This window comes from Chrysochloris asiatica, unplaced genomic scaffold, assembly GCF_000296735.1.
Source record: "Chrysochloris asiatica unplaced genomic scaffold, ChrAsi1.0 scaffold00066, whole genome shotgun sequence".
Classification (NCBI taxonomy): Eukaryota; Metazoa; Chordata; class Mammalia; order Afrosoricida; family Chrysochloridae; genus Chrysochloris; species Chrysochloris asiatica.
In genome coordinates, this window is record NW_006408584.1 from 15,468,134 (window position 1) to 15,482,127 (window position 13,994).

Below are 13,994 nucleotides of genomic sequence, written 5' to 3' on the forward strand. Positions count from 1 at the left end.
TTTCCATATATTTGACTTTATTTCCTTGCTCTTCTTATTGTTGATTTCTAGTTTTACAGCATTTTGGTCTGAAAAGATGCTTTGTTGTGTTTTAATGTTTGCAAATTTATGGAAGCTTGCTTTGTGATCTAACACATGGTCAATTCTGGAGAATGTTCCATGTACACTGGAAAAGAATGTGTATTGTGCTGTTGTTTTGTTGAATGCTCTGTACATATCTATGAAGTCAAATTGGTTGATTGTGCTGTTAATTCCTCTGTATCTTTGTCGAGTTTCATTCTGGTTGTTCTATCCCTTTTAGAAAGTGACATATTAAAATTTACCACTATAATTGTAGATTTATCTATTTCTTTTTTCAATTCTAGTAGGGTTTGCTTTATATATCATGGTGTTCTTTCATTGGGAGTGTGAATATTTATTATGGTTATGTCATCTTGCTCAATTGACCCTTTAATCATGAGATAGTGTTCTTCTTTATCTCTTATGCTGGTTTTTGTCTTGAAGTTTATTTTATCAGGGATTAGTATTGCCACTCCTGCTTATTTTTTTATTGCAATTATCTTGGTATATTTTTTTCCATCCTTTAACTTTTAGTCTGCTTTTGTCTTTATGTGTCGCTTGCAGGCAGCATATTGAAGAGTCTTGTTTTCTTATCCATTCATCCACTCTGCGTCTCTTCACTGGTGTATTTCATCCATTGACGTTCAGTGTATTTATCGATGTTGTTGTTGTTGCTAAGTGCTGTCGAGTCAGTTCTGACCCCTAGTGACCCTGTATATGGTTTACAAGGAGTGACTGATGAGCTTGAACCACCAATCTTGTAGTTCAAAGGACTTTGCAGTCTGGTGCATTAACTCACTGCACTTTGTCTTTGATGCTGTCATTATGTTAATTTTCTGTGGTGCTGTTCATTCCTTTGTTCTGCATGCCTTCTTGTGCTGAGTTCTTTCTTATGTGCTATTTCTTGTCAGGTTCTTCTTAGTTTTAATGTTTCCTTGATCTTCTTGGATCTTCATTTTCATGGAAAGTTGTGAAGTATTAATTTTCTTTGGGGTTACCTTATAGTCTATTAAATTTTCCCTCCATTTAAGACACTCTATTGTATCCTGCATTCCACCTAATCTCCTCACCACCAGGATCTTTTTTCCCTTCTTTGACATTGCTATAATTTTGATCTTTGATTACCTTTACAAGTCCTCTAAATTTATTGTTGTAATTTTGTTCTGTTCTGAGCTCTGTTATCTGTTGACTGAGTTCCAGGTGGTGTTGCCACATTGTCAATCTCTGGTTGTTGTCTGTTCTTGTTAATTTTCAGTCCAAAGAACTCCCTTTAGGATGTTTTGAAGTGCTAGATTGGCTTTGATAAAATATCTTAGCTTCTGTTTATCCTGGACTGTTTTGATTCCACCATTGAATTTGATTGACAGTTTTGCTGCATAGATGATTCTTTGTTGGTAGTTTCTTTTTCTTTTAGGGTTTTATATATGTCGTCCCATTGTCTTCCTGACTCCATGGTGCCTGCTGAGAAGTCAGAGCTTCATCTGATTTGCTTGCCTTTGTAAGTACCACTTTTAGGATTCTCTCATTGTCTTTGATTTTGGATAGCTTGATTATGATATGATATGATTATTATGATATAATTTCTTTTTGGGTCTATCCTCCCTGGGGTTTGTCCAGCTTTTTTAATGCTTATCTTCTCATCCTTTAAGATGTTGGGGACATTTTCTTCCAGTATTTCCTCAACTGTCTCCTCTGTGGACTTCTGTGATTCTTCCTGTTCCAGAATGACAATAATTTTTAAGTTATTCCTCTTTATGTTATCCAGCATGAATCTTAGACTCTCTTCAGATTTTTTTATCCATTTTTCTGCTTGCTCTTCTATCTTAGCGTATTGAGAGATTTGCCTTCCAACTCGCTGGTTCTGGCTTCCATCTCTTCAATTCTACTCCTTTGCCCTTTCAGTGTATTGTCCATTTCTGCTATTTTATTATTAATCATCTGGACCTCTTTTTGCAGATTTTGAATTCTTTACAATGCTATATTTATCTTTTTTGATTACTCCTGAGCACTTTCCTGACTTCTTCCTTATTTTCCTCCACCCCTCTGTGCAGTATTTAAAATTGTCTTCATACCATTTGTCGGAATTCCTTCTCAGACAGATCCAAAGTCTGCTCTTCTTCTAATAGGAAGTCTATGTCTGCCTCCAGCTCACTTTTCTCAGTTACTCTTTTCTGTTTTGGGACATGTGCTGAGATAGTTTGTTGTTATTTCTTGGGCATTTTCAATCATTAGATGCAATTTCAATGATTAAATGAATGTATGATGCTGGGTTGTTAAGCTTACTGAGTGTCTCCTGGTGAATGTGATCTGGAGATAGGTTTCCCTTTTCACATGTGATGCCTAGCAGCTGGTATTGGCTCCTTTATGGATGGTGGGATATTATTTTTGTGGCTTAGTTATATGGCCACGATTGCTGTTTCTGTTTGGGTAACATATGGAGAGAAAACTCCCACTTCCAGGAAAAATGTGAGACGAAAAGTACCAAAAACAGAAACAATATAAAAGCAGAGACCGAAACCACCACTCATAAACAAAAATAAAACTGTAGCCAACTGTCCAGTAGCCTTTACTATGCAAGACAGTGTGCCTGCACAGTAGAAATCTCCAGTGGTGGGTGGTGGTGTCCAGTTGCTCAGGCTGCTCCTCTAATTACCACTGTAGAGGTGCGCCAATAGATACTGAGAAATGAATGGAAGAAATATTGTCCATTATTTTTATCTCTGAAGGTCATTTATGTATTTGCATATGCACAGTGTAATTCTCAAAATAGCTGCATTCTTGTATATAATAGTTGGTGTTGGCTCTTGCCTTTTATGTTGGGGTTTTACAAGGTGCATATATGATTTGTCTGTATGGCCACACCTGCTGTTTCTTGTTAGGTAAGGCAGGAATTAAGGGTCTTGCCTAGGTAAACTTTAGGCTTGAGTCCCAGAGTAAGACATCATAAGAAGCAGACAAAGGATCAGCCTGTGTGACCACTGGGGCTCCCAGGGACCTCCTCCCTGTGATGTGGGAAAATTGTGGACACAATGCTGGACCCTTTTGGGGGTGTGCTCCCAAATGCCTGAAGGTGTCTGGGGCTGGGCAGAAAGGGTGTGACAGGGGAGGGGAGGAAAGAAAAGTGTAAAATCTGTCACACCTCTTTTCCCAGAGGCTGCTCCACGGTTTTTAGTGCTGTATCACTGTATCAGCCTGGCTGCAGCCCCATCCTCTGATCTCAGCCCAGGCCAAGGGGCCCACAGGTAGGCTCCCAACTGATTCAGAAATCACTGTGCTTTCCTTCCACAGTCAGATTTCTCCACCGGTGGTAGTAGGAAACCGACGCCCTGCACCTTATATTAGATTCCAAACTCTGGAGCTTCCACGGAAAGCCTTTTTCTGGTTTTTCCATGCCTCTGCTAGAGGAGCCTCTCCTACCTGTCTCTGCTTCTCCTGCCCCACACCAGAAGTCTACTCCATAGTCTTCTAATTTAATAGTACATGTTACCAACCTACAAATATCAGAATTCTTATAGGAGTAGTTCCCTATGTGAAAGTAGAGAGACAGAAAGGTTCTTCTTGTATGTCACAGCAATTTCATTATCTCAATTAAATCAAAGGAAAAAAGAAAACTAAAACAATAACCTGTGACAAGGGAAAATTCAGAACATTATCTACTGCTTTAAAGTACATTCAAGGAATTATTATCCAAGTGTGGTTATAGTCTGATGTCTGCCAATCTATATGTGTTAGTGATTAAAGTTTAAAATCTACTTCTGTAATTCTTCTTCCAGGACAGATACAAATCCAAAGAGCAGACCTTCAAAGAAAGAAATAATAACTGAATATGTATTTCTTGTTCCAATGTAGTTCATTGTGGCTGAAGGGATTAAGATAATTGTTTTGCTTGGTTTTTTTTTTTTGTTTAATGGATTAAGAAGACCTTAGGGATAATAAACTTTAGTGTACTATGTGCTACTACTATACTTTATTCCAAAGCATGACTTAAATCTTTAAATGGCACCATATCTACCATTTTCAAATGTCTTTCTTCTGGTAAGCATTTGAGTTTGATACTTCTGGTATTTAAAGTGGTATCACTCACATAGCACATTTTAGAATTTTCAAGGAGGAAAATTTCAACAAATGCAAAACACATTGCAGAAGTTTAAATATAGACACTGCTACAAGGTCTGTTCTACAAAGAGCTGGGGATAATGTGGTGTGCTTCTGGATGGCTGATGGCATCAGAGCAGCTTCTATATTGTTTATACAAAGTTATTCTCATGCCACTCATGTCTGAGTGCAGAATCTTTAGGTAATATAATGAGGTTTCTAATAGTATGCCCTAAAGTATTCAAAATTCCAGAGAAAACTTTTCTTGACATTTGAATAATCTTAAACGCTATCACTCATGATATGATGACTATTTGGAAGCACTGCTTTATTCAAACTGAATGAAACTCTAGGATACTGTCAAAAAAAGAAAACTTCTCTCCATACCTTCCTTGCAGTCATGTTTATTCTCATGCAGCACAAATCCATTACGACACTGACACATGTAACTTCCCATTGTGTTGACACATTCGTGTTGACACCCGCCATTGTCCTTAGAGCATTCATCTTTGTCTAGCAAAGAAATAATTTCAATGTTTAGTAAGTAGCTTTAAAAAAATAAAACAAAAACAACTTATCAAAGTATATACATTTAGTCGTGATTAAGACTAACAGAGGATAAACTTTAGTTTATTCCCCTATTTCTAATGTGAAACAAACACAAATTTATGTGTCTTTGATTTTACACATTCATTATTTAGCTTAAACTTTGTACCATGGGTTTACTTTATAAGACTGACCACTTGAAATTCTCTTTCATTCCTGTTCTGGAATAATATTTTTGAACACGAGAAAGGGAAACTCAACTGGTCTTTTTTCAACATTTTATTTTGAGTCCTGGGGTGATGTGGTAGCCTAAGCATTAGACCACAAGGTGCATCTGAACTGCAAGGTCATTGTTTCAAACTCACCAGCTGCTGTTTGGAAATGCTATACAAAGTAGCTGTAAAGTCTGCTAACTAACTCCACTGCACTTACCAACAATAATCACCATTTATTATTAATTTTAACATTAAGTAAGAGTTGTGAGCATCTTGAATTAAGGTAACAAGTGACATTTAAGTTGAAAATCTTTCATTATGTGAACCATGGTATAAAGAAAAAAGCTAAAGAATTTTCCAACATTTGTATGTAATCACTTTTTAAAAAATCACTCAGTAATACACTGTAGTTGATTTTTTTTTCATTAACTTTGCAGTTGTATTCAGCATTAATTAATCTAGACATTTCATAACATTACAAGACAGAAAGAAGTATTGTAATAGCATTCTAACAAAGAAATTCAATTTATATTTTTTAAACAAATCTAATCTGGCAGTCCTGTTTATTAGTTAGTAAGTAATCCTCTTGAAGAGCTTTTAGTGTGCTGGAAATCAAATAGAGGTTAGAATAGGAAATCTAAGCTTTAATAAATAGCCAACAAATTCACTACAGGGAAAAAAGCCAAACAAGATTAGCAGGCAGGCAGTCCATTGACAGGCATCAGCTTCTGCACTATGCCACTCAGCTGTCCTGTCCATTAAAGTAACAACTGGCAGACTGTTCCTGACAAACATACATGATGGCACATGACTCCGATTTTCACATTCCCACAACATAAAGAACAAAAGGAAGGTGTTACAGTCATGACAGAGTTTGGGCTAGATCTAAAATTTACAGTATTAACTTATTTCACTACTAAGAACTATTGAGCTTATGGTAGTATCAAAGCATGCTTTTATTTTTAAAATATTTTTAAAAGATTGTAAATTAAGTGAGGGTTTACAGGACAGATCAGTTTTCAATTAAAAATGTATAATCTTTTGCTTTCTCTCATTAACTTCAATCCCTGAAAATTCACTTATCCCATTCCTTCTCTGTTTCCTATTCCCATTCTTCCCTTCCTAACCTTTCTAAATTTTGCCCTTGGAAAATAATTTTTTTTTTTTAAATCCCAAATTGTTAATTATTTTAAGTTGTCCTTACTCCCCAGTGTTACTGTTTCCCTTATAGACTTGACCATTGTATGGATGAAAATTGAGTCAAGGGGTGAATTCATTTCTGGACCTGAAGGGAGTCTAAGGACCAGAGTCTCTCTTTGAACAGTAAAACTTGTCCTTGTTTATGATTTTGAGTTATATTCCACAATTTTCTCCCATTCTATCCAAGACTTTTTAATGTGATCCCTTTCCAAGTACTTGGTAGTGTGAGCTAGGCACCATCTAATTCTTCTGGTCTCAGGGTCATGGAGACTGATGTTATTGTGCTCTGTTGTTAGTCCACTGGACTAAGTGTTTCTATGTATCTTTGATTTTCATCAGTTGTACCTTAGATGAGTGCTCACAAACTTTTAAGACTACAGTTGCTACTCACCAAAGCAGGGTGTAGAACAATGCCTTTGTTGATTATGTTATGTCAATTGAATTTGGTGTCCTCTGAGACTATGGTCCTAAGGTCCCAGGCCTAATGACTCATTCCTTCAAAATATTTGGTTGCATCTAAAATATTTTCATAACTTTGTTGCTAATATGCTCCACACATTAATGGATATATTTTCAGCAAAGGTAAACACCCATGTATAATTATCCTCTGTAAAACCTATATATATTTATGGGAATACTGTTACCTTTCTCTTACATTTGTTCAGCTTGTGTGTCTATCCATGCATCTACTTATAGATCACCAATAGTGCATGATTGTGTACATATATCTGTTTTTAAGTCAGTTGGCTTTAACTCTTATACTTCTTCCCATGTCTTCCCTGCCTCTATCATTTTTTTGCTACCATGTGTTAACTTGAATGAAGGTAATGTACTTAGCTTTTATATCAATCAATATTTTTAAATAAATTTATTCAAATAAATATTCTTTCTATGAAAATGTGCTTAGGAAAGACATTTTCACTGAGGAATCTGACAAATTTGATCATTTTTAAGGATGCATCTATTTTTCCACTTTTGGAGATAATCTATATATTTTAATGAGACATATTCATGTATAGGCAGTATCAGAAAACCTCAAATATATACAGATATGCACAGAGTTTTACAGAATCTAACAGAATCAGAATTTATATATCTTAAAGGATAAGCACTGGACTACAAGGTCAGGGTTTGAACCGCAAGGTTGGTGGTTCAAACTCAACAGTCGTTCCTCATAAACTCTACACAGGGTCACTATGAATCAGAACCAATTTGATGACATTTAACAACAACAACAACAACAAAAATATCAGACATATAAGGGCCCTGATAGCCTAGTGGTGATGCACTGGGCTGTTAACAGCAAGATCAGCTGTTTGAATCTATCAGACACTCTGTGGGAAAAAAACGAGGATTTCTGCCCATGTAAAAACTTATTGCCTCAGAAACTCTATACAGGGTCGCTATGACTCGGAACTGACTACATGGCACTAAACAACAAAACAACAGATATTATGTGGTGTAGTTGAATTACTTGGTATGGCTTTTCTAGCCACAGTCTTTGTAACTCCCATCAAATGACTGTGTGGACCTATGATAATATAGTGTATGGAACTCTAACATGGGGATAATTTCGCTATCTCATTGGGTATAATATAAGCACCACAAAAAAGAATATGAAGTTTCCACAACCATCAAGAAAGAAGGGCCATGAGCTTTTGGATCTGGAAATCCCTGGGTAGAGAAGTGGCAGAGGCAGCATCACTACTACCACCAAGAGCATGAGGCATCATGCCCATTGAGTGAGTAAAGCCGAGTACCTTCAGCCAGGAGGTTAGGCTGCAGAATGGGAAGCCCTGTGGGGAATTTATCAACAGTGCTGAAAGAGCATTGTAACACCTTCCTGTGCAGGCCAGAGGCCAAGGAACCATGTGGCCTTGAGGCCAAGTACAAGACAGAGAGAGGTACGCCTGTTGGAATGGCTTAGAAGAGAGGTGTGCCTGACCTGCAGGACAGTATTCTAATCCTGAATCTTACTCTGTTTACTTCCCAAATAAACAAAATAATCTTGAGTATTGTCCATGAGTTCTGTTTGGCCACTGCAATGGATTATCAAGCCCAGCAGAATAATAGAATGTGCTGTGGGAGAGATGGTTGGTGTCAGAATTGGTAAGGAAGGGTGGAAGGTGGAAGCATATTTTCCTATGAGGGGAAGCCTCATAGGAATTGGCCTTGGGTTGATTTGAGTTTAATGATCCTTTCCCATTGTGAAGTGACAGGACGGCATATGGTGCTTTCCAAGGTAGCGTAGTGGTTACGAATTGGGCTGCGAACCTTAAGGTCAGCGGTTCAAAACTACCAGTCGCTCCGCGGGAGAAAGATGAGGCTTTCTACTCCCGTAAAGATTTACACCCTAGGAAACCCTGTACAGGGTCGCTATGGGTCGGACCCGACTCGATGGCAATTAACAACAACAACAATGGGGAAAAGAGTACAATAGATGATAGTTTTTAAGCGTCTGATATACTTTAACTTCACTTTTTTTAGAGGAAAGGAAAATCAAGATCAACAGTCCAAAGCTGATTCCTATGAAGTAGAATTAAGACATGTCTCCAACCTCTTACCTTTTTGCCAATTCTGACACCAAATGTCACTCTCATGTCATACTCTACATTTTTGCTTGTCTTGACAATTTGCTCCAATGGCTATTCAGAACTCATAAATAATACTTACAATTTGGGGTTTATTAAGGAAATAACACATGGTAACAGTAGTGAGGTTGGCCCATGATCTGGCAGAGTTTCCTTCTGTTGTGCATAAGGTCGGTATGAGTTGGTACCAACTCGATGGCACCTAACAACAACGAGGAAATAACAGGCTACAATTCAGGGTGGGAACATTCAGAATATAGTTCTTTGATCAAAATGTCCTCTTCATAGTAGTGCCTGCAGGCAAACCTCTCTCTGGCTCTCAGCACCTGGGGATGGTCTTTGCCATGCTTGGGTTAGTTTAGGCACTTAATTAAGTGCCTAAAGGCACCACATCCCATCAGTGAGCCTAGGCAAAATGTGCTCAGCTCTATATCCTTAGGTTTGCAAACCAACCTCCACCAATAAATGCCCAGAGATACTTCATTCTACTGGCAAACCTGCTGACCTAAAGCTGTCTGCTTTCTCATTCCATGGAACAAAAGTCCAGTGCTCTGTCTTGTGCCATCCTCTTTCTTTTGCTGCCTTTATTGCTGCCATTTTTCTGCCACTCCTTTTCACTATCTTTCACTATCTCAAGTATCATAGCTTTCTGCCTCCACAATGATGGAGGTTCTCTGCTCAAAGATTCTGGGTATCAGTGACATGCTCCACTCCGGGCTCTTCTTTCTTTGTGGTTATTGAGATTCATTTTAAGCCTAGTGGGATGGCAAAACAGATGAATCCCCAAATTACAATTTCATACACCTTATTTTCATGATTCCATCCTGACATGGATTCCATGTGCCTTATTTACATTATTAGCGAGCTGTCTCTTGGTGGGCTGAGAGCACCTCACATTTGCATATTATTACTCATTCACTGAGTCAGGGTATAATGCTGTAGGATAAGCCCGGCACAGCTAATCACAAGTTTGGTGGTTCAAACCCATCAGCCACTCTTAGAAACCCTATACAGAGTTGGAATTCCACAGCATGAGACACAACTCATTCATTTGGTGAGAGTTAAAAAGCCTACGGCTAGAAGAGTTGTATTAAGTAATACACCACAATATTATCATATAAAAGAGCATCAAACTTGAAAATGTATCAGAAATAAGAAGTTAGTAGAGAATGAGCCTTGTAGATTTAATGTTTGAGCAATCTATTTTAATCTGGAAGCTAGTTTTACTTTTAAATGCATCAACAGCTACAGTTATTACTTACGGTTTATAAATAACCAAAAAGAAGTGGTAGATGGTAAAACCACACTTCCTACCACCATGGTGTTAGCTACCTGCATTTGAAATTTAGACAGTTATAGAAAAATAATTTAAACTTCCTCATGTGGTGATACAGGATAATGCACTGGACTGCAAGGTTGATTTGAACTGCAAGGTCAGTGGTTCAAACTCACCAGCTGCTTCTTGAAACTCCTATATAGGTTCTTTACGAGTTAGAACCAACTCAACGGCACTCAACAATAACAACAACATTATTTTTATGATAACTTTTTTTTTTAAGGTTTTATTTTGAACTATGTGGGTTTACATGGGAGAACATCAGTTATACATTCATCTTATCATATTTCATTTCATTGCAATGATTACAATCCCCTCCATGCATCATCAAATAACCAAAGGGTACAACCCACAGGCCCACCCTACTGGCTGTCAGCACACAGTCCGTCTCGCTCCCTGAGTCCCGTGTCCCCAGCCACTCCATCTGGCCATGTCATCATCTCTGTCTCCATGCCTGGCGTCACTGCCTCTCTGGGTTGGGTCACGTTCTCCGCTCTTCTCACTTGATAGTCCCAGGGACCTCCACTCCTGGGCTGTAAAATCAATCACTCCTCTCCTTTTGTCAAAAAATATCTACTTCTACATTTCCAACACTCACAGTCAATCCTGATAGCAATTATTCACTATTGTACCACAAAAGTCTTATCCCCTTTTCCTTTTGCTAGCCCAGTCCCAACAAACTGGAAATCATTCAGTGCAGGTCCCTGCCCTGTCTGGAAATAGGCTCCCTCTTGAAAACTTGTAAGTCATTCACTTCTTGTCTTTATAGCCACCACCCTCCTCCCCCCCATTTTGAGTAACCAATGTCTAAGTAGCCCATCCCTGTCAACCCTGTGTAACGAGGGGGTGGGAGTGATCCTTGCTGTAAAGATTTGTTCCATTTTTGAGCTACTACATCCATACATACAGGTAAATTTCATCAAATTACTGTGGGTTACTCTTTATTTATATTTTTCTTCCCTCGTCTTTCTTCTAGTCAAGTTCTGATCATCCAGCCATCGAAGCCAGGTCAAGCGGGTACTATCTGCAAGTATGGGTGTTCTTGTGCATTTCCCCTCACTTCATATCAGCTGGATGCTTCACTCTCTGCTCTAGTCCTCTGTGGCCATGTCACTGCCTCTGGGTCCAGAAGTCCCCGGGTCTTGCTGTAACTGCTGGCCATCCAGGTCTCCTCCTGGTTCACAGGATTCTATTGAATGTGGTCAGACTTAGATCACAACTTCATTGCTGTTTCTTTCCACCTCTTCCTCTTATTGGTGACCAATGAGGTCACCAGCTAGACCATATGTCTGATCGAGTATTCCCCTGGAGTCTTAGTCTTAGAAGGGAGTTTGCTCTGAGCGGACCTGACCACTTGCCTTGATGGCTCCCCAGTGAACAGCTTACTTATTCTTGTAGCAATCAATCATACTGCCACTATTGTTTCTGATTTTTCCTGCTGGTCTTTCTTCACGAGGTTATCTTCTATTCTTCTAGCTGCTCCAGGCTGGTCTACTCATCCTTTCCACTGGAAATTTCCCAACTCAGACAATTGTGGATGGGATTCTGGTTTCCACCTATGGCCTTATGCAGTGCACAAGCTCCACAGGAGGTCTCTCTTTCACTGGGCAATTTCTAGCTCCCTTTAAGGTATTCCAATCAGTTATAGGCTGAAGATAGGCTTACAAGCTTTCTATTGTGATGTTTCTGGCTATTCCTCCCTGCCCTCATGTGTCTATTTCACGATGGTAGGCAAGGGAAACCAAGATTCAAAAGACAGCCAAGTAGCTTAACATTGTTTCCCTCTTTAACCCTTTCAAGCTGTGCCTCAATCCCTGTATCCCAAAACCCTGTTATTCCAAGGTTCTGCATACATCATTATTTACCTCTGTCCCACTTAGCCGATGTGAACCTTCCTGTTTTCCCATCCACCTTGTTCTTCTATTGCCCTCCCCCTTCTTGTGTATTGCCGACCCCCGCCCCCCCCAGCACACAAGCTTTCCTATGTCTATTACCTACCCTGTGCTCTATCTTCCCCTCCCTCCCTCTCATCCCATACATCCTGGTGATCAGCAATTGGTCTTTTTTCTTCCCTTTATGGGTGGGTTCTTTTTCTTAGTCTTTTACAATAATGGTCTTATGCAGTATTTCTCCTTTTGTGACTGAAAATTTTCAATTAGCATAATGCCCTCAAGGTTCATCTATGTTATGTGATGGCTTGTAAATTTTTTGTTGTTCTTCAAGGCAGCATAGTATTCCATTGTGTACCACAGTTTGTTTATCCATTCTTCAATTGATGGGCATTTAGGCTGTCTCCGTCTTTTTGCTATTGTAAATAGTGCTGCTCTGAACATTGGTGTGCATGTATCTACTCGTGTTATGGCTCGTATTTCTTGTGGGTAAATACCAAATATAGGAATTGCTGGATCATAAATTATTTCTATTCCCAACCTTTGGAGGAAGTGCCATATTGCTTTCTAGAGGCATTGGATCATTTTGGAATCCCACCAACAATGTAGGAGGGTCCCAGTCTGCTCGCATCCTTGCCAGCATTTATTTTCCTATACTTTTTTGACCTTTGCTATTATTGCAGGTGTGAGATGATATCTCATTGTTGTTTTGATTTGCATCTCTCTGATGGCTAGTGATCGTGAACATTATCTCATATGTTTGTTGAATGCCTAGATCTCCTCCTTGGTGAAGTGTCTGTTCATGTCCTGTGCCTATTTTCAAGGAGCTCTGGTAGCGTAGTGGTTACGAATCGGGCTGCGAACCTTAAGGTCAGCGGTTCGAAACTACCAGCTGCTCCGCGGGAGAAAGATGAGGCTTTCTACTCCCGTAAAGATTTACACCCTCGGAAACCCTATACAGGGTCGCTATGGGTCGGAACCGACTCGATGGCACATAACAACAACAACAACATTTATCTTTTTATTGTTGAGATGTGTAGTTTCCTATATATTTTAGAAATGAGTCCCTTATCTGATGTGTCATTGCAAAGATGTTTTTTCTGATTCTGTGGGATCCCTTTTTACTCTTTTGATGAACTCTTTTGATGCACATATGTTTTTAATTATTAGGATGTCCCATTCAAATATTTTGTCTACTTTTGTCTCTGTGATTTTCAAAATGCTCGGTAGTCGTGTGTATGCCCTGGATTAGAGCCCTCACATTTGTCCCTATTTTTTCATTGATGACCTTCATAATTTTGGGATTCACATTTAGGTCTTTAATCCATGCTGAGTTCGTTTTTGTATAGGGCATGAGGTAAAGGTCTTGTTTCAATCTTTTGCATATTGCTTTCCACTTCTGCCAGCACCATCTGTTAAAGAGACAATCTCCTCCCCATGCAATATACCTAGGAACTTTGTGGAAAATCATTTGGCTGTATGTCGATGGTGAATTTCTGGATTCTCGATTCTGTTCCATTGATCATTGTATCTTTCATTGTACCAGTACCAGATTGTTTGACCACTTTAGCCATGTTCTAAATTTTGAAATCAGGGAGTCAGAGACCTCCAACATTGTTCTTTTTCTTAAGCAGTGCTTTGCTTATCTTGGGTCTCTTTACATATAAGGTTTGAAATTGTCTTTTTCACCTCTTCAAAGAATGTTGTTGGAATCTGGATTAGGATTGCATTGTATCTGTAAATTGCTTTGGACAGTACTGACATTTTCATGATGTTGAGTCTTCTTATTCAGGAACATGATATGTTCTTCAACTTCTGTAATCTCTTTTGGTTTCTTGCAGTAGTGTTTTGTAATTCTCTTTGTATAAGCCCTTTGTTTCTCTGGTTACGTTTATTCCTAAAATTTCATCCTTTGAGCAGCTGTTGTAAATGGTATTGCTTGCCTAATGTTCTTTTCCGTGCTGTCATTGTTACTCTAGAGGAATCAAACTGATTTTTGTATGTTGATCTTACACGCTGACACTTTGCTGAATCTTCCAATGATGTCTAGTAGTTTTTTTTT

The 13,994-nt window shown here is 38.8% G+C and overlaps 1 protein-coding gene across 1 annotated transcript in view; it reads right to left on the reverse strand.

The window, feature by feature from the left end:
• TLL1 (tolloid-like 1) overlaps positions 1–13,994 on the reverse strand; it is a 390,737-nt gene that overhangs the window by 59,014 nt on the left and 317,729 nt on the right. The window contains exon 17 of the mRNA XM_006864538.1: positions 4,543–4,668. Coding sequence (XP_006864600.1) covers positions 4,543–4,668 — 126 coding nt within the window. The remainder of the gene's footprint in view (positions 1–4,542; positions 4,669–13,994) is intronic.